The sequence below is a fragment of the Podarcis pityusensis genome (assembly GCF_964106645.2).
Source record: "Podarcis pityusensis genome assembly, chromosome: 6".
In the NCBI taxonomy this organism is placed as follows: domain Eukaryota; kingdom Metazoa; phylum Chordata; class Lepidosauria; order Squamata; family Lacertidae; genus Podarcis; species Podarcis pityusensis.
Window position 1 is genome coordinate 80,214,121 of NC_138030.1, and position 27,598 is coordinate 80,241,718.

The 27,598-nt window shown below is 38.8% G+C and overlaps 2 protein-coding genes and 1 long non-coding RNA gene across 7 annotated transcripts in view; 1 reads left to right on the forward strand and 2 right to left on the reverse strand.

Annotated features, from left to right (window-relative positions):
* Positions 1 to 7,508, reverse strand: part of FNDC7 (fibronectin type III domain containing 7) — a 32,541-nt gene extending 25,033 nt beyond the window's left edge. For both annotated transcript variants that reach the window (XM_081009688.1, XM_081009685.1), the window contains exon 1: positions 7,419 to 7,508. In XM_081009688.1, the coding sequence (XP_080865814.1) occupies positions 7,419 to 7,484 (66 nt within the window). In that variant the 5' untranslated portion in view covers positions 7,485 to 7,508. The remainder of the gene's footprint in view (positions 1 to 7,418) is intronic.
* LOC308479234 overlaps positions 1 to 17,205 on the reverse strand; it is a 42,238-nt gene extending 25,033 nt beyond the window's left edge. The window contains exon 1 of the long non-coding RNA XR_013987564.1: positions 15,669 to 17,205. This is a non-coding gene — a long non-coding RNA (uncharacterized lncRNA). The remainder of the gene's footprint in view (positions 1 to 15,668) is intronic.
* STXBP3 (syntaxin binding protein 3) lies at positions 1 to 27,298 on the forward strand. 4 transcript variants are annotated; one of them, XM_081009693.1, is made up of 19 exons: positions 1 to 151; positions 4,104 to 4,153; positions 6,492 to 6,573; positions 8,882 to 8,958; positions 10,504 to 10,582; positions 12,055 to 12,155; positions 12,995 to 13,143; positions 14,318 to 14,408; positions 14,959 to 15,083; positions 17,697 to 17,801; positions 18,985 to 19,042; positions 19,501 to 19,566; positions 21,117 to 21,197; positions 22,009 to 22,147; positions 22,772 to 22,878; positions 23,923 to 24,021; positions 25,141 to 25,226; positions 25,317 to 25,465; positions 26,415 to 27,298. In XM_081009693.1, exons 1-19 carry the CDS (start codon positions 100 to 102, stop codon positions 26,510 to 26,512), a joined length of 1,794 nt encoding a protein of 597 aa, XP_080865819.1. In that variant the 5' UTR covers positions 1 to 99; the 3' UTR covers positions 26,513 to 27,298. The 4 variants fall into 4 exon arrangements, with proteins under 4 accessions (XP_080865819.1, XP_080865821.1, XP_080865818.1 ...); XM_081009695.1 differs by lacking the exons at positions 1 to 151; positions 4,104 to 4,153; positions 6,492 to 6,573 and adding an exon at positions 6,893 to 6,974; XM_081009692.1 differs by lacking the exons at positions 1 to 151; positions 4,104 to 4,153; positions 6,492 to 6,573 and adding an exon at positions 7,566 to 7,728.
* The last annotated feature ends 300 nt before the right edge of the window (positions 27,299 to 27,598 follow it).

Below are 27,598 nucleotides of genomic sequence, written 5' to 3' on the forward strand. Positions count from 1 at the left end.
GCACCGCACCGAAGGACAGCGGCGCTTGCCTTCTCCCTCACAGTGCGGCATTTCCCCCCCCCCTCCCCGTCGCGTCGCGGGGCCAGGGGAAGAGGCAAGATGGCGCCGGCTGCGAGCGGGGACCGGGGGCTGAAGAGCCTGGTGTGGCAAAGTGAGTGCCGGGTGCTGTTGCCACATCTCTCTTTCACGCCCCGCGTTCTTTTTCTCCCGCCGGGGTAGGGCGTAGAGGCAGAACCAGCCCGCTCCTCTCTTGCCCGGCAGCGGCTGTGAGGGAGGCCTCCTCTCTCTTTCTCCCCCCGCTGTCACGGGAAAACGGAGGGGAGGCTGGCGGGTGGGTGCGTGGGTCGTGCAAGACTCGAGGGTGGCGGCGTTGGTCGGCTTGTGTGTCTGGAGGGCAGCGAGGCAACTCCCGATCCTGACCTGTGCCCGTAACGGCATCCTGACGTGCAAGAAAAATGAGGTGAAGCAGTTCTCTCCCACTCTTTTTATCTGCACGCCTGGAAATGCTTCACTTGCTACGTTTCTGTATACCGGGCGGCGTTTTAAGGAGCGGGGAAAGACGACTTTCCTCTTTCGCACGCGAGCAGGTGTCGCCCTACGGTGGATTTTCATTTCGTTGGGTTGCATGTAAGGATTTCCAGCCTCCTGCCTTACATGGATTTTCATTTCGTTGGGCATGAAAGGATTTCTAGCCCCCTTCCTTACATGGATTTTCATTTCGTTGGGCATGAAAGGATTTCTAGTCCTGTCTGTCTGTCTATATATGTGTTTTAAAGAAATGAACCATGAGGAGTAAGTTAGGTGGCAAAATAGCCCAAGGTTATTGTGGCTGAATGTATGTTTTTTATCCTGCGCCCCAGTTTAAAGGCCAGCCGTCCATAATCCCCCCCCCCCACTTGCAGAAGGATGAGGAGAGGGTGGGGCTGGGAAGGTACGTTGTTGGGGCCACATTTCTAGTCCTGGTCGGTAACACCTGGGAGGCAGTGTGAATGGATTGAGTGTTGGGTTTTGGACCTGTGCTTACTGGATATAATTTACTCGCCATAATTTGCCTCACATCATGGTTGAGACTAAAAATAGGATTCCCTTTTAAGAGATCTTCAGATTTAAGGAAATGTTTAAAATTAAAATGGAATCGGGGCTTTTGAAGGGCTGAGTGATGCGATATGAAGACTATAAGGCATTTTTGTTGTTCGGGGTGCTGTGCAAGTGCTGAAAATCCCTTCAAGCACTGTGTTTTGTAGGATGCAGGTAGCAGTTGTCAGTCCCAGAATGGGTGAAGAAAAAGAGGTGGTATAATTTGCAACCAGAGGGACAGCCCATTGGTTTCAATATATATAGTTTCTTAGCTTTGTACAATATGGGGCTCATATATATCATTTTTTTGAAACTTAGTTTTTTTTTCCTTTCAAGAAAAAGCAAGCACAATGGCAGTTTGTGTTATGACTTACCTTTGGACCTTTCAACTCATAATGGCCTCAAGATGATTGTAACCGTTGTTTTCTGTTGCCACATTTGTTTCCTAATTTTACTTCTGTTGTGATTTAATATTCCTCTTTCTGTCTCTGCATGTGTTTAAAAATAAATGGAGCAGATGTTTGGGGGCATAAGGGGCCGGATGTTTTCTGTGACCCACCATCAAAAGCTTTTCAGTGACCAAATACATCATTGTTTCGTTACATTAGAATACAGAGTTCTCTGAAACAGAATGATTGTGGTTATTTGAAGAGTGCATTCATCTTTGACTAGGGACCTTGAAAAATGTAGATCTTGTACAGTAAGTGATATGGAAATGGCAGTTGTTACTGGTTGTGTGGCATCATAATACAAGGTGTAACATAAGCTGATTGTGAACATGAAGCCACTGTACTTCATACAGTGTTTTTAAAGAGTTTTATTTAAATGTTCTGTGATTGATTACAGACTGTATAGCTGAAAAAGTAATAAAAATAATTTAAAAATGCTTCACACATTGCAAACTTTGAAACAAGTTTAGACTTTAAGGAAGTCATTACTCTTTGATTTACAAAAAGTATTTGTGATTAAAAGAGGCTATAGGTTCCTGTTGGAGATAAAACCTTTGAATCATTGTTAATAATAGCTCTGAGTCAGAGGGTTTCTGGAGTAAGAATCCTTGAAGAAGAGTTTTCGTACAAAAATGCAGTAGCTTTCAGCACTGTTTAAAGTGGCAGGGAACAGACTCATACCTGCCTTATATGGTTACTATTATTCATAAATATAATACAATAAAAATACAATAAAAACTCTTAAAGAAGTGTAATACAGTGGTACCTTGGGTTATAGACGCTTCGGGTTACAGACTCCGCTAACCCAGAAATAGTACCTCGGGTTAAGAACTTTGCTTCAGGATGATAACAGAAATTGCGCAGCAGTGGTGTGGCAGCAGTGGGAGACCCCATTAGCTAAAGTGGTGCTTCAGGTTAAGAACAGTTTCAGGTTAAGAACGGACCTCCAGAACGAATTAAGTTCTTAACCCAAGGTACCACTGTATGCATGTTGGGAGGAAGAAGCAGTTTTTTTCTACTCACTCTGAATTTATTTCCTCCTGTTTACTTCTTCCCTGTCCTATATTGCTCCACTGTGTATTGGTATGGAAGTTAGTGTTAGACAAGACACACATACTGACTCTTAGAGAGGGATGAAAGTTTGCTTCAACCCCCTCTCCAGCTTTGTGTCACTAGGAAGACTGGGGGATTGGTTTTGTGGGGGTGGTGGTGGTGGCTGGTATTCAGGTTTAGTGAAAAGCGCTGGGTTAGTGTAAAAGCTAAACAAATCTTGCAAAAGTGCTGCAATTGGGAGATGGAAGCAGATGGTGCTGAGCCTCTGGGCTAGAATGCAATACTGTTGTAGCTGGACAGACTAAGGATACAATCCTGTACACAATTACTTGGGATTAATTCCCATTGAATTCAGTGGAACATATTCCTTAGTGGACATGCATATGGTTGTATGGCTAGGAACCTTAAGATAATAGTCCTGACTTGTCTTCACCAACTTCCTATTGGTGTTCTTGTTGAATAAAATACTGTAGGTAGTTGAATTTTCCCACAATGCATAATTGTCTATAAATGCCGCGGGGAAGAGGAGGTGATAGTCTTTATTAAGGCTTTCTTTGGTATGAAAATTCAGACTCCACATTCAACTAAAAAATTGGGCCTTGAGAATGACTCAAGAAAATTATTGAATAATAGAGCAGGAAGCACATCTGCAGCAGAGAAGAGTGAACATGCTGTTGTGGGCTGTTGGCATTAGAAAGCAGTCACTTATTTTATGAAAAATACCTAACACATTGAATGAGCTGTCTTTGCTGTACGTACTAGTATAGTGGTACCTCAGGTTAAGTACTTAATTTGTTCCGGAGGTCCATTCTTAGCCTGAAACTGTTCTTAACCTGAAGCACCACTTTAGCTAATGGGGCCTCCTGCTGCTGCCACGCCGCCGGAGCACAATTTCTGTTCTCATCCTGAAGCAAAAGTTCTTAACCTGAAGCACTATTTCTGGGTTAGTGGAGTCTGTAACCTGAAGCGTATGTAATCCGAGGTACCACCGTATAACACATTAAAAAAAATAAATTACACAACTCTATCACCAGTTTAAGTACCATTTCTCATGTCTTTTTTCTATTAAAAAATCACACCCTTGGTTTAGTATTGCACTTGCAGCAGTAGTAACCATATTAATACTTTAAAAATAAACAAAATTTGCAAATATAGATACATTAGAGACAGAAGCAGTCTTGCAGGTGGAGAACTTCCTGATGAGTGTGTGGGTTTCAGTTTGCTTTTTTTAAGTTCAGATGTGCAGAGAGGAAAATAGTCATGTGCCACATCCTTTGCAGTTAGGAGACATCTAAGGAGTTGTTTATATTTCTGGTTCTGAAATGTTACTCTACATACTTCATTTTAATGTTTTGCTGCCATGTTCTTTTCAGCTTGTGCCATTAGCAAACACATTGTATAAAAATGTCAGTTTTTTGTTGAAATGAAATTAGTTGTTTGAACTGTCAGGCTTTTTCCTTACAGAGCTAGATTACTTCACATTGTTACAGTGCTGCTATTTTAACTGCTGGATTTCTTTTTCAGAGCTAAAAGCAGCAGTATTTGATGACTGTAGGAAAGAAGAGGAATGGAAGGTAAGTTTAATCTTTTTTAATTGCCTCTATCAAATACTGTATAGTAGTTCATCCACCATTTACACAACGTACTTGACTAGGCATCTCCTAGTCAAGTAATGGTGGCCTTTGGAAAGGTTACATATCTAATAGCCGTATCACAATTCCATAAGTTCTTTTAAGGAAGCAATAATACTTAAAACAGTTTCATTCAGGTTTTAAATTTGTACATGTTTGCTTAAATGCGTGGCTCTTGGATTTCAGAGGAGCTGTGTCCCAAGCACTTCTTGGAACCTAAGACCTTGACTACTTAAAAGTTTGCACTGGGCTTCAGTGTATCCCCACAATCCAGGGTCAAAGGAAAATGTGGATATACTGCTCAATAACATAGTATTTAAATAAATGGGAACTACTGAAATGCTGCAAAGATATGCATCTACACTATTTTGAAAAATCAGATAATCATATTTCTATTTATTAAGACAAGATATAAGCGAGCCTTGTGCTTGCTCGTGGTGCCTCTTCCCTTTGCACAAACTGGCTTAAAACCTCTAATTAACAATAGTTTCCTGTTTTGTCTGAACCACCTTTGGAACAAGCCAGGTTCAAACAATGCATTTAATGCTCTGATGCCTGCAAGCCTAGTTCCTGCTGTAGATGTAACAGGAAATTATGGTTAATTGACGAGTTCCTGGATTTTATTTTCCAATGTTACATAGGGAGCTCTGTGAACAAGCAAAATGCCCATTCATATCTCAGCATAACACTCTTAGTATAACTTCTTCAAATATTTTCACCATTCAAGAAGAACATATCTAATATTTTAGTCTTATTTTGTAAACTAAAATTTTCTTAACCAAAGGAACAAATCACTTGTCTAAGATATGTAACGCTCTTCAGATACAGCAAAAAGCCGTGTGGATGCCAGGGAAGCTCTCTGGGTGCATGTATGCCCATATTGGCAGTCCTTGGCATAAATATATTAGTTCATTAGGCCTGTATTGCAGTGTCCTTAGTATGTGATCACCATACCTTAATGTGCCTTAATGTCTAGTTGTATATGTCAAGCATCTTCATTTTGTGGCAGAAGAGAGGACGGAGACTGGTAAGCACAGTGGTTCCATTCAGTGCTCAAAACTCCCATTGTTCTAGGCACATTTTGTGACAGGGAATTTCATTACCATGTGGAGTTTCTGAGCTCTGGGCGCAGTATTGTGCCTAAGATTTCAGATTAAAACTGGAGTGTGGAAGAAAAGGAGGACCTTTTCTGCCTCCCCACTTCCAGCTATTCTCTGAAGACTGGAGAAGAGACCATCTTCAGAATATTAGGGAGGTGAGCAGGGGCAGGACTAGACCCTGTGAAAAATGAACATAATATTTTAGCTGCAGTTTATTCATTTGCAGCTTTGTATTCTTGTTATAAAAAAGCATGCCTAGACATTCCATTGTTGTGCCCATAACCTAGGTTTAAGGTGCCATTTAGCTCCTAGCTTTCATAGCTCAGTTTCTAACACTGGTTCCATTTCTAGTGCAATTTTTTGATTGTGTCATCTCTTTTTTCCTTCACTTCACATTATGTGGACTTGATGCAGATAACATTATATATTTTATTTATATCCCATGGGGTTTATGAAGGATAACAATATATTATTACAGGGACTGCCTTGGAAAAGATAACTTCAAAAACTAGAGTTGTCACAAAAGGCAGTGAGCAGACTTCTAGCTGGGGCTTCTTGTGTTGATATCATTACATCTACATTGACTGTGGAATCGTCCTGGCCTGGTTTAACTCTTAAAACTCAGGAACAGTAAGGGACTTGGATATTGAATGGATTGCCTGCTCCCACATAGGCACTCAGATCAGTATCTGACACCCTGCTCCATGTTCCTCTGTTTTCAGAAGTGAGGTGAGTGGGCATGAGAGGCAGCACCTTTCAGGTTGTGGTGCCACAATTGTGAACCTTTTTTCCAGGAGACACCCATGTCGGTTAATTATTGTTCACCTTTCAGCAAGCAATGAAAATCTAGTTACTTAGGAAGTACTTTGAGGCAAATTAATATTAAAAATCAAGCTGTTGTAAAATACATAATTGTGTTCTTTTTTGTGATGGTTTATTTTAATACTGCCACGTTGTTTATAGGATTTATATTATATTTAATGTTTGGAAGCTCCTAGGGGTTCTTGGGACCTGAAATGAGGAGTATTATATACTTTATAAGTGAATACTTTAGTAGGTACAACGATTTTGATTTATCATTAAGCTCTCGTCTTAAAACCAGGCATCAAAACCAATTTCAAGAAAGAAGCTTACAATTGGATATAATTTTCTAAAGCACTACTTCAACATTTTTTATACAGATAATTCTTCTAGATGACTTCACCACAAAGCTTCTGTCATCATGTGGTAAAATGACAGACTTATTAGCAGAAGGGATCACTGGTAAGTACCTTTTAAACAGAGTTCTGTGATTCTGGCATATGGGGAAACTTGTTTTGTCAGCATTTGCACAGGACATACAGTGGAAACTTATTAAACAAAAAAGTCATGAATTTCATCTCACTTCTTTCTGTTACTCATTCTGCTGCTGGATTTGTTACTTCCATCTCTTAACTTTGTCTTCATTGAGTTTCTTATCCTTTTGGTATTTGGTTGTAACAGAAGAATGAATGGAAGAATTGTCAGGAGGGGTGTTGAATGGAATGTCAGGTGGAGTTTGAATGTGTCTGTTGCAAAATGACAGTTGAAAGGTGTGTGTGAGACAGAGAAAGGGAGAATTTGAGCTGAATGAGTTAACATAGCTAATGAGGAAAGTTAGTCATATTAGATAGGATATTAGAACTGTGAGTATTCTGTATTAAATGCCTACTTGCACTGGATTACCTTCCTTACTTAAATATATTACTGTGTTCAGATATGGGTGAATTTCTAGGGATGTATCTCATACTGTGTGCCTGTTTAAGACATACTTGAACAAGACTATAAAGGGAGAGTCCTACTGCTCTTCAGATCAGTAGGTAGTGACAGAAGGTAACCAGGGAACATGCCCTGGGTGGGTGGGAGGAATCCCAAGAACACCAGTTACAAGCTTTTTCTCTTGATTCTTGTTTTTAACTTCGTGTTTATTTTCTCATTCTCTAATCTTTCTGTGTTGTTGTTGTTGTTTTTTGTCGTGCTCTGAGAATGTGGGCTAAAGGTTCTGTGGCTTGGGGTGGCGTAATGTTAATCTGCTTGTATTCCAAACTACAACAGTGGGTAGGGGAATGGCTAATTACAGAATGACTTACTGCTATAATATACCGTAGTTGTTGGATTGTCATCCTGCAGTTTTCATGGCTGCCACTAGGTGGCATGATGACAAAAACACAGAGAGGAACCGGCAGGACAGACTGGGGCAGTTCCCCAGCAACTGTCTGCTCTTCTGCTGCTGTACACCTTCACACCAAACAATGCCCGTTTCATACTTAGCAGCATCAGAGGCTGAGGAGGAAGAACGCAGCAGCAAAGCAGGAAGGTTGCTGGGGAGCTGCCCCAGCCTGTCCTGCCTGTTCCTCCACAGCTTGCATGGCCATTGGTTTTGGGCAAGCTGTCCGCCCTGTTGGTAGGCAGCAGGGAAGAGCAAGCAAGGCTGCTCTAATTGGAGATGGGGGAGCTTCTTGACTGGCCCTTCCTGCATGTTGCCTTGTGGGGGGACAAAGCGAGACTTTGAAGGCAGAATGGAGAGACAGCGAAGCGACCTGAGGCAGTAGCTCCTAGTATATTACGGCTTTCTGAAACATTTGACAGTGGGGGCAGAAGGAAAGTCATGGTTAATGAAGGCGTGGTGGGAAGTGATAACTTCCAAAATGGATTTTGCTGTTAAATTTTATAGTCTATAAACAGCCATATTTAAAGGAACTAAATAAATTTATTTTTCCTTGCTGCAGCTATCCTAAAGCTCAGATACAAAGTAGTTATGGTGTAAAGTTGGAAGTGCCTGAAAAACTACCATGATAAAACTAACATTTAAAAATCTGTTTACATAATAGTGATTGATTAGAATCATTATGTAAATCTATTTAACACCTGTAGGTGGTGAGACTACATGCAGTTTGCGATACTGTGCTTATTTTGTAAACTAAGTTTGCTAACTGATGCCTGAATTTATTAACATATCACTGATTTCAGGCCTGTTTGGGTTTGACTTGTGGTCATTTTGGTCTTTGCCAAAGGATAAATGGAAAACCCTAATTACAACACTCACGTGGCTCGGCAATTTGTTTGCTTCTTTCATCTTAGAAGCATTCCCCTATGAGAGAAAAGGAAGTACTTGCAACCTGCAGTTTTTCTTTTAAAGTTCTTCTTTTAAAATTATTGGGTTGGATCCAGATTCGCCCCTCTAAGAATGGAAGGGGCTCCAAGGGGAGGGAGCCTGAATTCAGTAGTGCTCCCTGTTGGAGGTAGGGAGTTGGGTGGGAGTTTCCTAGATTTCCCCTATGCCCCCCATTGCCACCTCTCACATTGTTGATCAAGTGCAGGACTTATATAATATGTTTTATCTTGCTCTTTTCATGCTTTGTTAATTTAATATAATTATTACTTTTGATTGTAAGTTTTGGGTTGGCTTGGAATTATTATTAGGAAAAGTGGGAACCAGCATGAAAATGGAGTTTTACCAAATCTGAGATCCATCATGTACTTTTTATTTTTTTTGCAAATGTAGATGTATAAAATACTGAAGGTTTTTTTTTAAAAAAATCTTATGTTGTAGTTGTGGAGAATGTTTATAAAAACCGCGAGCCAGTCCCTAACATGAAAGCCATTTATCTCATCACACCTACAGCAAAGGTTAGTTGTTGTTTTTTAAGCCTGTTGGTCAGTTTGACTTAATCTTCTTGTGAATAAAATTTTAAAAAAGTACCATGTGATAAAATGTTCATAGGTTACTACTTCATTGAAATGTGTAGTAGTAGTAAAGAGTTGCCGAGGAACAGTGGTCATTGCAGATCAGAATTTTATTTGAAAGGGCTATACTTCATGTAATTCTCTTTTTGTCAATGGGGTTAGATCCAGAAAAGCACAAGCATGCTTGTGCTGCGTTACAGAGAATAAAGAGCTTGGGGGTCAACAAGCATCTGGGGTGGAAAAGAAGTTTATGAGGTACAGTGGTGCCTCGCGAGACGAAATTAATTCGTTCTGCGAGTTTTTTCGTCTTGCGAATTTTTCGTCTTGCGAAGCACGGTTTCCCATAGGAATGCATTGAAAATCCAAAAGGAAACAAACTTGCAAGACGTTTTCGTCTTGCGAAGCAAGCCCATAGGGAAATTCGTCTTGCGAAGCAACTCAAAAAACAAAAAACTCTTTCGTCTTGCGAGGCATTCGTCTTGCGAGGCATTCGTCTTGCGAGGTACCACTGTATAGTGCGACAAAATTATTTGGGAACGATGAGCCTCAGAAGTAAAGGGCATGGGAATGTACGGAGTGCAGCTCCCGTGTTAAGAAGAATCATTGTATTTTAAAAGATGTATTTAACAATACAGCAGAACGTGGTGACTTAAGATTCAGACTCGCAAACCAACAGCCCAATATTCATAAACTTTGTTAAAGCCCATCAGGCCCACCCATCTCATTTGATAAGATAAATTGCTATTAAATTCACTTATTTTGCTTCCTTATTTTTTCCACTTTGGTTCCTAGTAATGGTGATGAATAATTAATAAGTGTTGTTTATATTTTGATATTTCTTGACTATTTCATTTACATTCCTAAGAATGTGGGTTGGGGTTTCTTAACTATAAGCTCATCAAGGGGTCAGTGAACTAAAGTTTGGGAAAGCCTGATTTACACTGTAGTTTGTTAACAAGTCAGGATCATAATCACAGTTTGATTATAGCTTGTTTGAAAAAAACTAGAGTCATACATTTCAAATACAGTCTTTTCTGCATCTTGCAAATACACTTTGTATGTTGTTTATGATTTGCTGTCCATTTAATACACTTCCTATAAATCTGTATATTAATAAAATAAATACAAGTTTTGTTTGCCAATAATTTTCTCTATGCAAATTAAAGCAGTTTCTCTCCCCCTCCCCCCAGATTTTGACTTGACTTTGTTTTAGCACTTTCTTTAAAAGGAAATATACAGTGTTCCTCAATTATGGAAATTGTGCTTCGGCTTAGAAACACAGAATATTTAAAGCTTTTTCAGAGCGCTTAAATAGCAGTTGATATTGGTATTTGTAGTAGTCAAATTTATTTCCTAAAAACAGTTGATAATCACAAAAATATAGACTTAAGCAAGTTGAGATATCTTTTAGTATAGATAATCCACAATGCCTTGGATCCTATTTGTAAGAGTTGAAATAAATTAGAATGTACTGTCTTAATTGTTCAGTCTGTAGATGGGCTTATAAATGACTTCGTCAGTAAATCATCCAGCAAGTACAAAGCAGCATATGTCTACTTTACTGACTGTAAGTATTCACTGATTGTAGCAAATTCATTGATTTTTTTATTGTAGCCATGGGAGCAGGCAGGATAATGACCGTTGAGCCTTTTGTATATTTCAGGTGTGAGGGGATTGGTTATGACTAAAAAACCTACAATATTCTGACAAGAGTATTACGTATTTCCCCACATTATTCTGTATAGTGTAGTTTCTTCCAAGTGCTGCCTTAAGTATTTTGTCTTTGGGATTTCTTCCTGCCAACTTGGTTCCTTAGTGCCGCCAGAACAGCTTATAATATGAAACAATATAATCACAACAAACAGCAGTCATCCATTAAAACAGCCCTGCACAGACAATCCTAAAGCAATATAGGTTTGGTGTATAAACAGTTAAAACAAAGTAAAAACTAGGATACCATTTATAATCATACTCTTCCATTCTCCCATCTGCCAGAAATGGCTGCTCTAGAAAAAAACCTTTTAATAATTTACCTAAATGTGAAAACAGTTGCCTTGGTTAGCAGTTTTGGGAAATAACAACAAAATGAGGACATGCCCACTGAAAAGGTCTTCTCCGTTCAGATTAGGATAACAAAAAGGTTCAGAGCAGTGGGTGGTATGCAATGTTCCTGTTAGTGCAAGGGACGTGCAGTAGTAGAACCATACTTTTCTGTGCTTTTTCCTTCAGTCTCCCCCCTTGCTCCTTTACTTACACACCCACACCCCCACACCCCCGGTGAACACTAGAGGGTTAGGTGACCTTCCACAGATAATTTAGTCTGAAGACTGGCTTCTGTTTTGGTGCTTAAAAATAGTTTGCCACTATAGGCAAGATATTTTGACCTGGTTTAGCTCCCGTGGTTTGGTATTATGAGAATTAACCCAGCTCGCCTCTGGGCTCACATGCTTACTACCTCTTCTCACTACTACTCATTTCCTCCTCCAGCACAGCTGCAAAGAGCAGGCTGCTTTGGTTTGGCTAGCCTGGGGATGTCTAACCTGTGACCTTCCAGGTGACGGACTCAGACTCCCATCTGCCCCAGCTTAGCCTGCAGGGTTATTCACTCCTGCTTTAGTTTGGCAAATTGCCTGAAACCTTAACTGTAATCTCTGGAAACAAGCTAACTGCATAAACCATGGTTTAGAGTTGGTTCACTTTCATTAATCGTAATTAAGTTTAACTACAGTTTGTCCTGGTTCAGATGACACTGTAAATGGTGGCTAATAAAATATTGAATTAAGAACTTCTGAATTCTGTGGTTGCGCTGGAGGAGGAGGAGCTTCTTGTAACACTAAATTATGGTTTAGTGTTCTTCCTAATCAGACCATTGTGGATGACTCAGAATACCCACATGAAGAAAAAAAACTAATACTTTTCAGTAGATTCTTGGTGTATTTAAAAATTATTGGTAAGACATACTTACACACTGCCTGTTGCATAAAAGAAGTTTTAAAGATGAAATAATATGACAGCTGAAAAACCTTTCTCTCCTCCTAGTTTGTGATGACAAACTTTTCAATAAAATGAAGTCATCTTGTTCAAAGGCTATAAGACGGTGCAAAGAAATAAATATTAACTTTTTCCCTTATGAATCACAGGTAAGCTTAAGTTACTGAACTTAACTTTTCCATGTTTTCCATGGATTTGTCTAATCCTCTTTTAACCTTTTAAGTAACTAATGCTTATTATGTGGAGTCTTGCTTGTTAAATTATATAGTAGTTAAATAAAAATAACCCTGTCAAAAATAACTAGAAAGCTGCATATTTTGAATATTGTCAAAAATGATGTTAATATTTTAACACAATATTTCAACTCCTCTTACATAACATTGCCAGCCATCATAGCCGCAGACAGAAAATTTAAAGTATATAGGCATTTTCTCCTAAATCTTTAGAAACCAGATGGGGTTTTCAGTGGTTGGAACATATTCCATAAATTATAAAAATCATTAGATGTTGACAGAAAACTCTACAAATGGGAAAAAGTGAAATCAAAGTATAGTTATTTAGACATTAGGTTTTTGGTCACCTGCTGAGATTTTTAAAACCTAAATTTTTTAGGTTTTAGACTTCTTTTTCGCGAAGGTTATTTTGACATTACATTGCCCAGTCATATTGAACTATTGAACTTGGTTCTGACCACTTCAGGTTCCATCATCTGTGTAGATAGCAAAAAGGTTGTACAGTAATGCCTTTAAGTAAGAGGAGAAAGTAGACCAATGTGGTAGAGGAATGGTGAGTGAGAACAAGGAACATATTTCTTCAAGAGGACCAAGGAGAAGAGATGTGGGGTGGGGGAAGGTATCATTAATCTGTGTTATACTAGATATTTATTGCGCTTGCAATTTAATAAAATCATAGTTTCAATCTTCTGCTGATATTGCTGTTACATTCTGGTTCCTAAAACAGTCTATTTGGAACCATTTCTTTACTTTAGGTATTTACCCTTGATGTCCCAAATGCTTTCTATCGCTGCTACAGCCCCATCATGGAGAAGACAAATGACAACGTAATGGAGCAAATGGCTGAACAAATTGTTACATTATGTGCCACTCTAGAGGAAAATCCTGGTGTAAGATACAGAAGGTACAACTGGAAATACTATATTCCAAGTGTTCTGTTGGTTTGATCGAAATAGATTCTACGCTTTGAACAGTTTGGAAAGTCAACATTGCCCATTCTGAAATGTTAGGAGGCAATGCAGTTCCCCTGCATGTGGGGAACAAATCTATGAATATATACTGAGGAGTCAAATATTCTGTATTAAAAGGACTTCGTGCTCGTTGGGAAAGGATTGGGTGGAGAGAAGGAGACAAGCAGGGTTGCACACCAGAAGGAACATTGGTGTGTGTGAGACTATTCAAAAGAGCTTTGGTATACATAACCAGGTCTTCGGCAGGTACCTAAAGGTAAAGGTAAAGGGACCCCTGACCATTAGGTCCAGTCGTGCCCGACTCTGGGGTTGCGGTGCTCATCTCGCTTTATTGGCCGAGGGAGCTGGCATACAGCTTCCGGGTCATGTGGCCAGCATGACTAAGCCGCTTCTGGTGAACCAGAGCAGCACACGGAAACGCCGTTTACCTTCCCGCCGGAGCGGTACCTATTTATCTACTTGCACTTTGACGTGCCTTCGAACTGCTAGGTGGGCAGGAGCAGGGACCGAGCAACGGGAGCTCACCCTGTCACGGGGATTCGAACCGCCGACCTTCTGATTGGCAAGTCCTAGGCTCTGTGGTTTAACCCACAGCGCCACCTGCAGGTACCTAGTTCAGTATAGTTCCTTAACACTTCCAAATTCCAACTCAGAGAGTGGAGGAGGGGAGAAATGTATAAATCTAATGAAGCTTGTGATGGTTGGTGTTTCCCATGCTAGTGAGCTCCACCCCATACTGAACTCAACGCATTCAGAATAAAGAACTGTAGGGAAGAGTCATAGCTTAGTGATAGAGCACATGCTTTGCCTGCAGAAAGAAGACCCCATGTTCCAATCCTGGTATCTGTGTGAACTGCTGTGCAGAAAGGACTCCTTCCTATCTGAAACTATAGAGAGCTGCTACCACCTGAGTATAGACAGTGCTGAGCTGGACAGACCAATGGTCCGACTTGAAAAAAGGCAGCTTCGTTTGTATGAAATACTCCGTAGCAAATGATCACTTCAAATTCTAATAAAGCAAATGAACTCAACTAGCTCACAATCACTTATTTCAGATATCAGTGTCCTCATAAATGTCAGCAAAAATATATTTTCCTCTCTTTTCAGCAAGCCTTTGGATAACGCCAGCAAACTTGCGCAATTAGTTGAGAAAAAGCTTGAAAACTACTATGAAACTGATCAACGAAGTCAAGTAAAGGTAGAGTGAATATTTAGTTTTCTCTAGGAGGCTGGGGATAGGAGAGCCTTGGAATGTAGCTGGGAAGAATGAATGCTGTAAATGCAGGAAAAGAGCTAATAATGCTCTTCCATTTACAAGGGGATGGAATTGAACAAGGTTTTTAAACCACAACACAAAAGGAGAAGCAAGCCACAAACCTATACACAAAACTTATTCCATGTAAAGTCCAACATGTTACTTTCAATAAAATCTCTTGAGGGCAGAGGGGTCTGACATTCCATTTCTTCACTGCTGATTCCTTGAAGGAACCTAAATGGCTTCCCCATGAAATAAAGGAGTATAGGAGTATAGAGTATCAGGAAAATCTTGGAATATATTGGGAATATGGTTATTGTTTTAATTATATGAGAATAAACTTTAGACTTTTTCCCCTGTTAGTTTTTGTGTAGCGTTAATTTCCTAGTGTGTCCTCTTTTTAAAAAGATAGAGTAAATCTTTTTAGGTTGTACAGCACTCTCTGTTTTGCTTGTTGTATCTTTTAAAAAAAGTGATGCTCTCTGATTTTTAGGGGAAAACCCACTCCCAGCTGTTAATAATTGATCGTGGCTTTGACCCTGTGTCGACTGTGCTCCATGAACTCACTTTTCAAGCAATGGCTTATGATCTGCTACCAATTGAAAATGACACATACAAGCAAGTATAATTTCATCTCAATTTTTAAATATACTCACACAAGTTCATAAACTCCTGCAATGTAAGAATGTAAGAATATATTCTGCCCTATATTTGTTATCCCATGTTGGCTGAAATGGAACATTCCCTAGAAGGACTGCCTTTGAAGTTCCTTGCTTAAAGGTGTTACACATTGCAGAGCCAGAGGAGGACTCCTGAGAATTGTGGGACACAGGAATGCCAAAAAAGGATGCTAAAGACAGTTTCACTGTCTTTATTAAGAAGGGTTTAGACTTAACAGCAAAAAGTAGCCTGACAGTTCTTGCATTTCGCACGAGAGACAGACACCACCAGGCAAGCAGATGATGGACTGCGCGCACCCAGCCTAAAGTGTATACATTCTTTATATGGTAAAGCAGCATACGTCACATGGGAATACAGGTGGCTGATACCCAAAGCATGACCGATGTTGCCCCTTTCTGGGCTCAGAGCCCAATATCTCCAACCCGCAGATAAGAATACTATCAAAGCTAGCCAATTAGTGCACTTCAAAGCGTATGAATACACACACACATGAGGTCATTGCTTCAGCCACTACAGTGGTGCCTCGCAAGACGAAATTAATCCGTTCCGCGAGTCTCTTCGTCTTGCGGTTTTTTCGTCTTGCGAAGCACGGCTATTAGCGGCTTAGCTGCTATTAGCGGCTTAGCGGCTATTAACGGCTTAGCGACTTTAAGAAAAAGGAAACAAACTCGCAAGAACTCGCAAGACGTTTCGTCTTGCGAAGCAAGCCCATAGGGAAATTCGTCTTGCGGAACGACTCAAAAAACGCAAAACCCTTTCGTCTAGCGAGTTTTTCGTCTTGCGAGGCATTCGTCTTGCGGGGCACCACTGTACCAATTAAGAATGGGGTTATCTTGACTATCAACATGGCATAAGCAGAGCTTCCAGAACAGTCCACCTTTAGTTCAACAAAAAAGGGAAGGAGAAATTGAGTATATTGTAAGTGGTGACAACTTCCTCTATTTAAGTGGTCTGCAGAGAGTCTCATGGAAGTGTGTAGTCTATTGATTTGATTTGGGCAGTGAACAACCTTGTAGGGCTGAAGCTCAGTGGTAGAGCATCTCCTTTGTAAAAAGAAGGTCTCTGGTTCAATCCTGGACATCTCCAGGATGGGGCTGGGAGTACCCTCTATTTGAAACCCTGGAAAACTACTGATAGTCAGTGTAGACAGTACTTTGGTAGATATGGTAGTAGAAATTGTTAGTTTTTTATCCGGTCAGGAATTATTTTTACCAAATCCTAAATGTCGTAAGTAAGCCCCAATGAACACAGATCCATAGCATCATGCTGCAGGCTAAATCACTTCAGTAACTTTAGTGCTACTCAAAATTTTAAAGCATTGATCTGTCCCTCTGCCAAACAATACCATGTGACTCCACAGCTCCATGTATCATACCACACTTTTGTGGCTTTACTCATGTCAGCAGAGAAAGCCTGCATATGTGTGTGCACGCATAGATAGACAGACAGAGGCACACTTCCTTTGTCCTGAGTCCATACCTGAAGTGCCAATCTAATATTCACAACAGACAACATAATTATTTTTTATCAAGTCCTGCTTATTGCTATTAAGATACTAATGTGAAGCCACTTTCTGGATTTGTGTTAATACAAAGAGTGTTATCCCACACTTTCAGACATGTTAGTTAAAGTATACAGCCCTTAAGTTCCACAGTAAATAGCTAACAATCAGCTGTAGTTCAAATGCAAACTTCCACAGCAAGATTTCAGCTTTTCACCATCTTCTACATCTACTTTAGGAATAACTAATGCATTCAAGAGAGACTTATATTTGTATAATAGCTACTAACTCTTTTTCAATAATATGGTCTTAACTAACTTTCCATTTTTTCCTTTCTTGTATTTCTACTGCCTTCTGGTTGAATCAGTTTTTATGTGAGTTCCTATACATATCAACGGTGTTTCGTGACATAGCAGTAGTAAACTCTGTGGCATTCCCCCAGTTCTTAGGAATCTGGTTAACAGTTAGAAGAATACAATACTAGGCATGTTAGTACAGATACCTGTACATTAAATAATTCCCATATAAGAATCTGCTTTGTGATTGTATGTGAAATCAATAGTTGGATTTGAATTATTTCCCCAATTTAAAGTGAGAGATTGTTCGCTGCACATTGGGGTAAGAGGAACTGTTCTGTGAACTGAAGGAGGAGATTAATGTAATGACCTATGTAAACAGATAATACATTTTGGAGTAGGCCATTTTGTGTCTCGGTTGATGATCTTTTATACATTACATTACATTACAAAATATTATTACCCTTTCAGCATATTGTTTGCATGTTTCTTAGGAAATAAGTAGCTCTCACTTTAGAGGGACTTATTCCTAGGAATAATTCCTAGGCTTCCTTAGCTTAGTATTTCAGCTTTTTATATCCTAAAAAGCGCAACTATTGCTTTTGTATGTTGTAATTAGGACTCTTGATGTATTCAAAACAAGAGTTTTGAAATCCTTTTCTTTAACTACAAAACATATGTGCAAAAAACTGTTCCATGTATTCATCTGTTTATATATTACAACTAATAATTTGCTTTTTTTTCTTTGTTTAGGTATAAGACGGAAGGTGCAAGTGGAAAAGAAAGGGAAGCTATTCTGGAAGAAGATGATGACCTCTGGGTGAAAATCCGACACAGGCATATTGCGGATGTGTTGGAGTGCGTACGATTGAACATATTTTGCTGTTTTACATAACATTACTTGATAGCTACTTAAAACTATGTGTGTATCGGTGGTATTCAGTACTAGTCCTACTCATGGTAGGCCCATTAAAGTTAATGGTGCAACTAAGTTTGGTTCATCAATTTAGTGGGTCTACTCTGAGTAGGACTTAGCTGAATCTGGCCCGTCAGGTTGTATTCAACTAGCCTGGCATGCTAGTGGAAGCAGTCCCGCTTCTGCAACAGAGACTGTGTGTTGCAATTCCTGCATTGCAGGGGGTTGGAATAGATGACCCTATAGGTCCCTTCCAGCTCTACAGTTCTATGATTCTATGAAAAGCATTCAAGGAGGTGTGAAGCAGGGTGAGTGGTATGACCTGGGGAGGGGTCTAGTAATAGTCCGGAGGGCCAGATAAAGAGGCCTAGATGTGGCCCTCAGATCTTAGGTTCCCACCACCCCTGCTCTAGGCAAACAATAGGCCACAGCCAAGGAATATAAAGGGAGAGTACTGCCATCTCTTGTTAAGTCAGTAGAAGGTGGAAGCCTGTATTTAACTCTGGAGTAGTTGAGTGAGTCACCATATTGACCACTCGGGGACTTGTGAGGCACCTTGGGAATGTTCCTCATACACAGAATAGTCCACTTATTTCTGAGGACTAAATCTACATTTTTTTGCTGTTCTTGTTGAATTTCTACTAAATAAACTTGCTTACTACCACTGTGTAGACATACCTGAAACCATTTTATCATTGATTTTGAAGCCTTTAAGCAGTTGTTATTATTATTATTATTATTATTATTATTATTCCCACCTTTTCCCCAAACCAGGACTGAAGGCAGCTTACACTAAGTAAAACAACACAGCTAAAATACAAAAACCTAAAAGCTTATAAATTAGAATAGTTAAAGTAATGAAACTGTGATAGAATTAAAATAATATAAAAGCACATCTGGTACAAAACAGATTGTAAAAACACCACAGCATTATTAAAAGTCCTTTCCTTTAAAAAAAAAAGTGAGTTCCCCAAATCCTGTGAGAACAAAACAGTCTTCACCTGATGGCAGAAGGAGAACAAAGAGGAAGCCCGTCCAGCTTTTCTAGGAAGGGAATTTCAGACTTGTATATATTCTCAATTTAATTTAAAAATATTAAGAAGCCATTTTCTTCTACTCTTCCAGGGAAATCCCAAAACTTATGAAAGAAGTTTCATCAAAGAGAAAGGCAACAGAAGGAAAAGTAAGAAATAAATATTTACTTTAAAGTGGTACTAAATGTTTTTAAATTTGTCTTCTGCAACTACCTTGATACTAAAAACATGGGTTTGGAAGTGAGAATAGCTGAATGCAAATCCACTGGGGTTTGTTTTCAAGTGTTTTTGAATTGCCTTTTGTTGGTACTTCTACTAAAATGGAGACTAAAATATATATATTTGTAGTGCAATCTTATATATTGCAGTGCAATCCTAAATAACAATAGTTTTTGAGCGATGAATAAATGTTATCAGTCAATAAATAAAAACACAGAAGAAAGGCCCTATGACTTCAGACAGATACTTTTTACCTTGTAAGTAAACACAGGATTTCAGCCTTAGTAGACTTCTTGAAGCTGGCTATGCATTTCCCGGTCCTCAAACACAATTTAAAAGAAATGTTGATTGTGAAATATTTGAAACTGAAATTTGAATTATTTTCTAGCTATCTTTAAGTAATCTGGCTCAGCTCATGAAGAAGATGCCCCACTTTCGCAAACAGATTACTAAGGTGAGCAAAATGTAATACTGTTATATGTTTGGATGCTGTGCATTTTTTAGATATGAGCCTAGATTTGGCTTAGTTTGTGGCTAATTATGCTGGTGTATAAGCATGACTTAGGTGCTCTTCAGATGTTGTGGGTTACAACTCCCATGATCTCTGATAATTAGTGAAGTTGGCTTAGTTTGATGGCAGTTGGAGTCAAATATCATCTGTAGAGCATCATGTGAACTGCTCCTGGTACAAGTAATCTAACTGGTACAATTGGAGTTAAGTAAACACATAGGGTGGCGGTGGAGATAATTGCATTAGCTCTGCCCCTGTCACCATTGTGACTGCCCCTCTCATGCTAGAGTGTAAATTTCTGAAGCAGGAAGCATTTGCACTATTCTAAATTTACGAGGAGCCTCCATGAGTACAAGAAGACTCATTGCTTCAGAAGTTCACCCTTTGATCAGAGCAAAGACCTGGGCAGGAGAAGCAGGGTTAGCAAGGTAATCCCCACCATCCCACTTGCATAGTTAGTTAACTGGCATACTAACAACCTAAAGAGGGATAAAATTGTTCCATAAACAAAAAATCCCTTGTTGGATCAGAGCAAGGAACATCTAGTCCAGCATTCTATTGTCATTTGGCTATTCAGATACCTCAGCAGGTTCAAAAGCAAAACATAAAGGTTGTTAGCTCCCTGTCTCTGATGTTTGAGGCATCCCGATTGTTTGTAAATGAAGATTTCATTTACATCTCACAACTAATTGCTTTTGATAGATCTAAGCCTCATGAATTTGTCTTAATTTTTAAAATGTATTATTATATTAAATTGTGTACCCTATGTGCCAAAATCTACTTTGTATTGTATTTTCCTGGCGTGCAGGCAATCTTAAGCATGTTTGTTCAACTCTTTCTAAATTCAGTGGGATATACTACTTAAATGTGTGTTACGATTGCAGCTTTAGAAAGTATTAGGCTGGTCTTAATTAGCATTCTTAAAAATTATAACTGTAACATATTCATGTTCATTACAGTGGTGCCCTGCAAGACGAATGCCTCGCAAGACGAAAAACTCGCTAGACGAAAGGGTTTTTCGTTTTTTGAGCTGCTTCGCAAGACGATTTTCCCTATGGGCTTGCTTCGCAAGACGGAAACGTCTTGCAAGTTTGTTTCCTTTTTCTTAACACCGTTAATACAGTTGTGACTTGACTTCGAGGAGCAACTCATAGAACGCGGTGTGGTAGCCTTTTTTGAGGTTTTTAAAGACTTTGGTGATTTTTGAAGCTTTTCCAAAACTTTCCCAACACCGTGCTTCGCAAGACGAAAAAAATAGCAAGACGACAAAACTCGCAGAACGAATTAATTTCGTCTTGGGAGGCACCACTGTATAGCTATAACTTTTTCTTCATGTAAATATTGTAGAGTGTGAAGCTTATGTTTTGTGGATTGTTTTTAAGAAATAAAACTGGACACATTAAACTTTACTGCCTGTTAATGAATTGTTTGTTTTCTGTTGCTGTGTCATAATGTAATGTAAAAGTAAGCAAATTTTTGCTTCTGTTTTGCAGCAAGTAGTGCATCTTAATATAGCTGAAGATTGCATGAGTAAATTTAAGAATAACATAGAAAAGCTGTGCAAAGTTGAACAGGTATGTGAATCATCCAAGAGTACAATGGTATTTGGACTGAACAAACTACTGGGGACAGTATAGTAACAGAAATTCTATTGGCTATTCCCCTAAGGAGAGAACTCTATATCTTGGTGGCTTTTAAAAGCATTTCTGGCCAAAGTAGCCTTTTTAAAATCTGTTTAGTAAAAAATAACTAATGTTCTTTGCAATTCTGGAATACTAGTGCAAAGCTACTAGCAAAAAACTGGGTGGGGTGGGGTGTCAGCATGTACGGCTATAGTATTGCCATAGCCCTATTTTCCTGGCCAGAAAAGCTACCAGGATAGTATCATAGTGGTCTCTCATTGCCCTTTAAGGGTTAGTTTCAGTAGCTACTTTTGTTCAACAGTGGGAAGAGCGAGAGTTATGTCATGGTTACTTTATCAAATTCTAAAAATCCAGAACTAAGACTTATGCCCCAGTGCTATACTGGTGAGGGAGCAGCAGCAACAGAGAGGATGCAACAGGATATAAATTTACAAAGTGGATCAAGTGAACTCGTTTCCTTGAGTAATGTACTGCAGGATCGGTGAACAACTGAACTTACATTGTTTTGCTCCGTTACTGCTAGTACTGTGTGGTTTCATCTTACAGCATTACTCCTAGCAATCTAGTACAGTCATAATTGTATTTGAGAGAGAAGGGATAGTTACCTGGAAACACAACATATATGATATGCCTCCAAAATTCTACTTCCGCTTAAGGCTAAATGTGGATCTGTGGCAACAGACAAAAGTATGCTGAAATAATTGCTGTGAACTTGAGAGGATATCTCTTGTTTGTAACTTAGGATTTGGCTCTTGGAACAGATGTAGAGGGACAGAAAGTGAAAGATCAGATGCGAGTCCTTCTTCCAGTACTGCTAAATAAAAATCACGATAGCTATGATAAGATAAGAGCCATCCTCCTCTATATCTTCAGCACAAATGGTAAGGTCTAAATCTTCTATCTACTGTCTTAAAGCATAGTTCAGTATGTCATACACCAAACTACATGAATGTAATGAAATGTCATGTGTATGCACATGTGTATGTGTGGCCACAATTCACTCATGCCACCAGAGCATGGCTTATTGAGATAAATGACAGTTATGCAAGAGTTATTGTTGAGATTACTATTTTGGAGAAGATGTAGCCAAGTAAATTGTCATTTGTTTATATAGATAAAAAGCTGCCCAGTCCTGAAGAATAGATTTTTTAATCTTAAAATATATCTGGGGTAGCTGTATTGGACTGTAATTATTGAATTGCTGGTGAGATGGAGATTTTTCAGGCCTGCTGTGGTACAAACTTATTCAGAACAGTGCTACACAGGTATTAGGGTAGCACTTCATAAAGTGTTTCAAACTTATTAATGCTTACTTAAATTCTGTGATTGAATTTTACTCTAAACCATTTTGTTTTTTGTTTGTTTTTTAAGTTTCTTCAATGCACACGGCACTTGGTTAATGAGCAATATATAAATGGGCAGTATATAAATATAACAAATAAATACACAAATCTCAGAAAGTTACTAATTCAAAATGTCACATTTATTTTTAAATGTGGAAAAAGGAACTACACAAGAGAACTTGGACAAGCTGATCCAGAACGTACAGATAGAAAATGATAGCGACATGATAAAAAATTGGAAGTATCTTGGTGTACCTGTCGTCATCGCAGTAAGAAATGCATCATTTTTTCCCTATCAACTCTGTGTTACCTCTTGCTTATTTTTATTGTATTGTTAATACGTAATGTCTATTCGGGGAGTTCAGATTGCTTCACACAGATGATTTTCTGATTTGTACAACAACCCTGTAAGTAAGGGGTGGGGCATAAAGCAGGATATTATGGTTCATATAAAACCATGTAATGAATTTGCAGCTTATGGGAGACTTGAGCCAGGGATTTCACTGGCTTGCATCTCACATCATTACACTAAAGCCCAGCCTCATAGGAAGAATGTGAAACTCTTGACTGCAACTTCTTTGTGCTGACCTCTTAAAGCAAACGTTGCAATCCTAAACATACTCATACTTTCGAGGAAACCCCTCTGTGCATATTAGGACTTATTTCCAAGTAAACATGAATTTATTGTGCTGTAAGTGCAAAATATGCCATGTGCTTGAGAAGAGATGAGATAAAATTGGAAGCATATGTTTTAGATAGCTCTGCTGTCACTCAGACATGTTTTTGTATGACTTGCTGACTCATGAGTTGTGTACAGTTTGAGTAGAGGAGCAAGTATGGAAGCTACTCTGAAGTCATGTGGTATAACTCATACCCTGTAGCAGGGTAACTTGTGGCAAATATAGACTAAGTTAATGATGTCAAAAGTGATCTTCCACCCCTCTCCTGGGTGTCCCTTGTATGCCAAGGATATGGGAGGGGTAGGGTTGGTAGTGAAGCATGCATGCATGCAATTTCATGGCCAACCAATGTTTACAAGTCCCTTTGTATAAAAATTGTCTTCCATTAAGTTTTAAAACTTTCATTTTATTATGTACTTACTAGGAGATGTACTTCTGTTTTCACTTGTCGAAAAAAATATTTTATTGTCTCCAATTACTTTTCTTTGAAACCCCTGTATAATAGACTGCAAAATGTTGTCTTTGAATTATATTAATTTCTTTCAGTGGTTTATAACCTGTTACAAATGCATTACTGATACTACTCCTAACAGCATTCAGTAGCAATCAAGCTCAATATCTTTGGCTTTTTAGGCCGCATCACAACAGCGCAGATCATCGAGGAAGGATCGCTCCTCCGAACAAACATTTCAGCTTTCTAGATGGACACCTGTTATTAAGGATATTATGGAGGTAAAACTTCTAAATAAAATTGCTTTTAGTCATGCACATAATATTGGATATTTTTAAGAAATTCTGCTTGTGTGCTGTTGTTATCCCTATTTTAGTTGCATTTAATATAGACCTTTTACTCCTGATAAGTTTTCTGGGGGATTGACCACATAGGTCAAAACATATAGTTGTGTGCTACATTTAATCCAGAGGTGAAGAGCTTTCTTCAGCCCAGGGCCCCTATTCTGTTCTGTACAACCTTCTGGGGAGAAGGCATGACTTGGGGAGAGTCCTGAGGGTGTGATACAGGTTTCTAGAGCGGCATATTTTGAGTCTGATGTTTCACACTCCTAATTTTTAGACCAGTATAACACAATTGCTTCAGTCTCATACAAAAGGTATAATCCAGCTTTGTACAAGCAGACTTCCATTTGCACAACAGGAGTTCATCTTTCTCTCCTCTCATCTGCAGTCCTGATGCACCCCAAAAATCTGCTAAATAGGATCCAGATTTGGAGGCAACTAGTTGGGAGGAGGTATAAAAGAGAGTGGAAATCTATTCCATCTATGGACACACTCCTTCCATTGGAAGTGCTATTGGGCTGAGGATGAGAGCACTCATTATGCTTGCATACTTTCTCCTGCTCATCTTGACCTGCTCAGAAAGTAACTTTCAAATGGGGCACAATAGACATTTATAAAGACAGTTTAATAATAAAGAGTCCTAGTGTGCCTTAAGCATTTATACTGTTCATCAGAGAATAGGGAGTAATTAAAAAGAGAAATGCAGAAATTTATATGGAATTAAAATTGCTGCAGCAGGCAGAAAAATTATTAAGTATCCTCCAAGGCCCTCAGCAATTTTCAGTTAGTCCGTGGGAGAAGAAATCAATGGTTTAAAGTGTGGACTTAAGCTATTTATAACAAGGCAGTTTCTTCATTCAGAAAGGTGGCTTGTTCCTTGGAACTTTAACTTCCATTCTTTTGTTAACATGTTTACATCATTTACCCAGGAAGTGTTTGTTGCTATATGCTGGCTTCATGCCTGCTTTCTAGTCAAAGAAAATCTGGGGATTTTTAAGACTCAGAATAAATACTTTGTATCAGCTTAATTTGTTTAAAGAACCTATTTTATTCCAGGATGCTATAGAAAATAAACTGGACACAAAAGACTGGCCTTATTGTTCCCAGTGCCCTGCACCATGGAATGGTTCTGGAGCAGTGAGGTAAGTGATTTAATGGTATTCAAATTTAAAATTGTGTGCATGTTCCCCCTTTAATTTCCAAATGTTCTTTTTTTCCTCTCTGTTTTACAGTGCTCGCAATAAACCCAAAACTAGTTACTTGGACGACCGGAAAAGTGGATCAAGGCTAATTGTGTTTGTCATTGGAGGCATTACATATTCTGAGATGCGCTGCGCGTATGAAGTTTCTCAAGCCTACAAGTCTTGTGAAGTTATTATTGGTAAGCCTGACTAATTATGCTTAGACAGGATTGTTGTCTAAAAACTGTTTGGCTTTTGAAGCGATAGGAGCACCAGGATTTCTTTTTGCTTCCTTTTTCTGTCCTTTATTTTAGTCCCCTTCTGCTCTCTCTACAATTTGACTTTGCCACTTACATTTCTAAACATTACTACCCCTTCTACATAAGATTAAAGTCCTTATTTCTGGATTGGTTCTCTTGAATCTTCCTCTTGGTTCCTCTAAGAATCAAGCTATTTTAAATTGTATCTAGTCTGCATATTATCAGAAAGCATGAATCCTCTCCTACATTTTATCCTTGCATTCTCATGTAGTTCATTTCTCGATCAAGTTGCATCAAATTTTGCAATTATCTATCTGAAATAACAGCAACTGGCAACTCATGTTAGCTTCAAATAGTCTTAGGAGCCTAACTACATGTTAATTACATGCATGTGATAATCACATGCATGTAATAGCATGCAGATGGTCTTTTATTTTTTTTCAGAATAAAGGAAAAACTGGGGAAGGAGCATTTTGAAGTAGGAAATGTGTGTGATTAACATTTCCCAGCAAATGTTTTACTGTTATGGCCACTTGGCTGTAATATGTACTACTGTTGACATACTGAATTACTGGTGAAACTAATGGCATCTAGGAGGAAATTAACAAGTTGCCTCAAGGTTATTACTTAGTTCATGGATTGCTAATCCTGAGCCCTGGGACCCAAAGTACCCCTCCCAATCCAAATCACACCCCCAATACATTGTTTTTGGCAGTGGCAGCAAAAAGGGAGGAAATACACAGCACAGGGGTGAACAGAGAGGTTTAAACCTCTTTACCAAACCCAGCACCCTAATGAGGATGCAGGTTGTCCCTTCTCCAGTTACAAGTTTAATAAGCTAATGTTGTTGATGACTGTTCCTTCAAGATTACATCTTTTTTTTTACCAGGTTCCACTCACATCGTGACACCTAGAAGACTACTGGATGATGTAAAAGCACTTACTGTAACAAAATCAAAGGATACAGTCTTTTTTAAGAATGAATAGAGATTATAACATTCAAAGATTTTCAGCTGTGCTTAATTTAAGAGATATTAAGAACACATAATATAAATATTATGGATACAATTTAGTGACAGTTAAGAGTGTTTTAAGTTCAAATGATTACAGTGGGAGAAGTGTTACATCTCTGACTTCCCTATTGAAATCAGCAGGTCTTAAAAGTCCTTGATTTGAACTGGATTGTACCCTATGTACATATTTTATAAATCAGTGCTGTATTTGGGACTGTTCTTTTTATAATTTGAAATCTGCTTTCCTTGGGTTGGGGGGAAGGGGAAGGTAATGGATAAGAATAAGATGTATGTAACAGCTTGTTTTTATATTAATGTACTTGGTTATAGATGGCATTTTGCGGCGAAGTGTTTGGTGTAGAGAATGCTCACCATCGCAGTATATCATGCTAGGACTTGGGAAACATTTGTATATATGCTAATGATTTTTCAGTAATAATGTGTAAACTTTCTATCCTGAAAAAAAAGTCTGTTTCTAAAAATACTATTATAAAAGGGCAATGAGCTTAGCTACAAGAGGAAATGTAAATGTATAGCACAATTTCACAACTACAATTTGGTAAGCTACAAGATTCCATGCAACTTGTAAGAGTGTCATAGACAGCTGCTTTCAGTGAGGTACAAAGTGTAAGTTAAACTTTTCCTGAGAAATCTCAAGACAGAACTTTGGTTATGTGTGTCGGGGATTGCATGGTTCTCTGTATGGTATTTGGGTGAAGTTAATCATGAAAGTAATAAACCTTTTATCAACAATCAAGAACGCTGAAGAATATGTTGTCTTAATTACTTGTTTTGGTAATTTTTGTCAGGACTCTGAAAAAGAATGCAGTACAGGGCAGATGACTGACTTGCTTCTTTCATCAGCTCGCAAAATGAACTGCATCATTGGTAAATCCCACATATATTCCCCATATTTCCCTTCTTACTTCTCTAATTGGGGGAGGGAGTGACATAAATGGGCTGTTGCTGGGCAATAAATTAGAATTTTTTAAGGCATACTGATATAAAAATAATTGCGCCGCCTACTAAATTATCTGAGTTTGTGTCTGAGATTAAATGA

Coding starts and splice junctions, on each gene's coding strand:
- STXBP3 (XM_081009693.1), top strand. CDS start 100: ATGGCGCCGGCTGCGAGCGGGGACCGGGGGCTGAAGAGCCTGGTGTGG. Junction 24,022..25,140: donor TTATTAAGGATATTATGGAG/GTAAAACTTCTA, acceptor ATTTTATTCCAG/GATGCTATAGAAAATAAACT. Junction 25,466..26,414: donor GTCTTGTGAAGTTATTATTG/GTAAGCCTGACT, acceptor TTTTTTTACCAG/GTTCCACTCACATCGTGACA.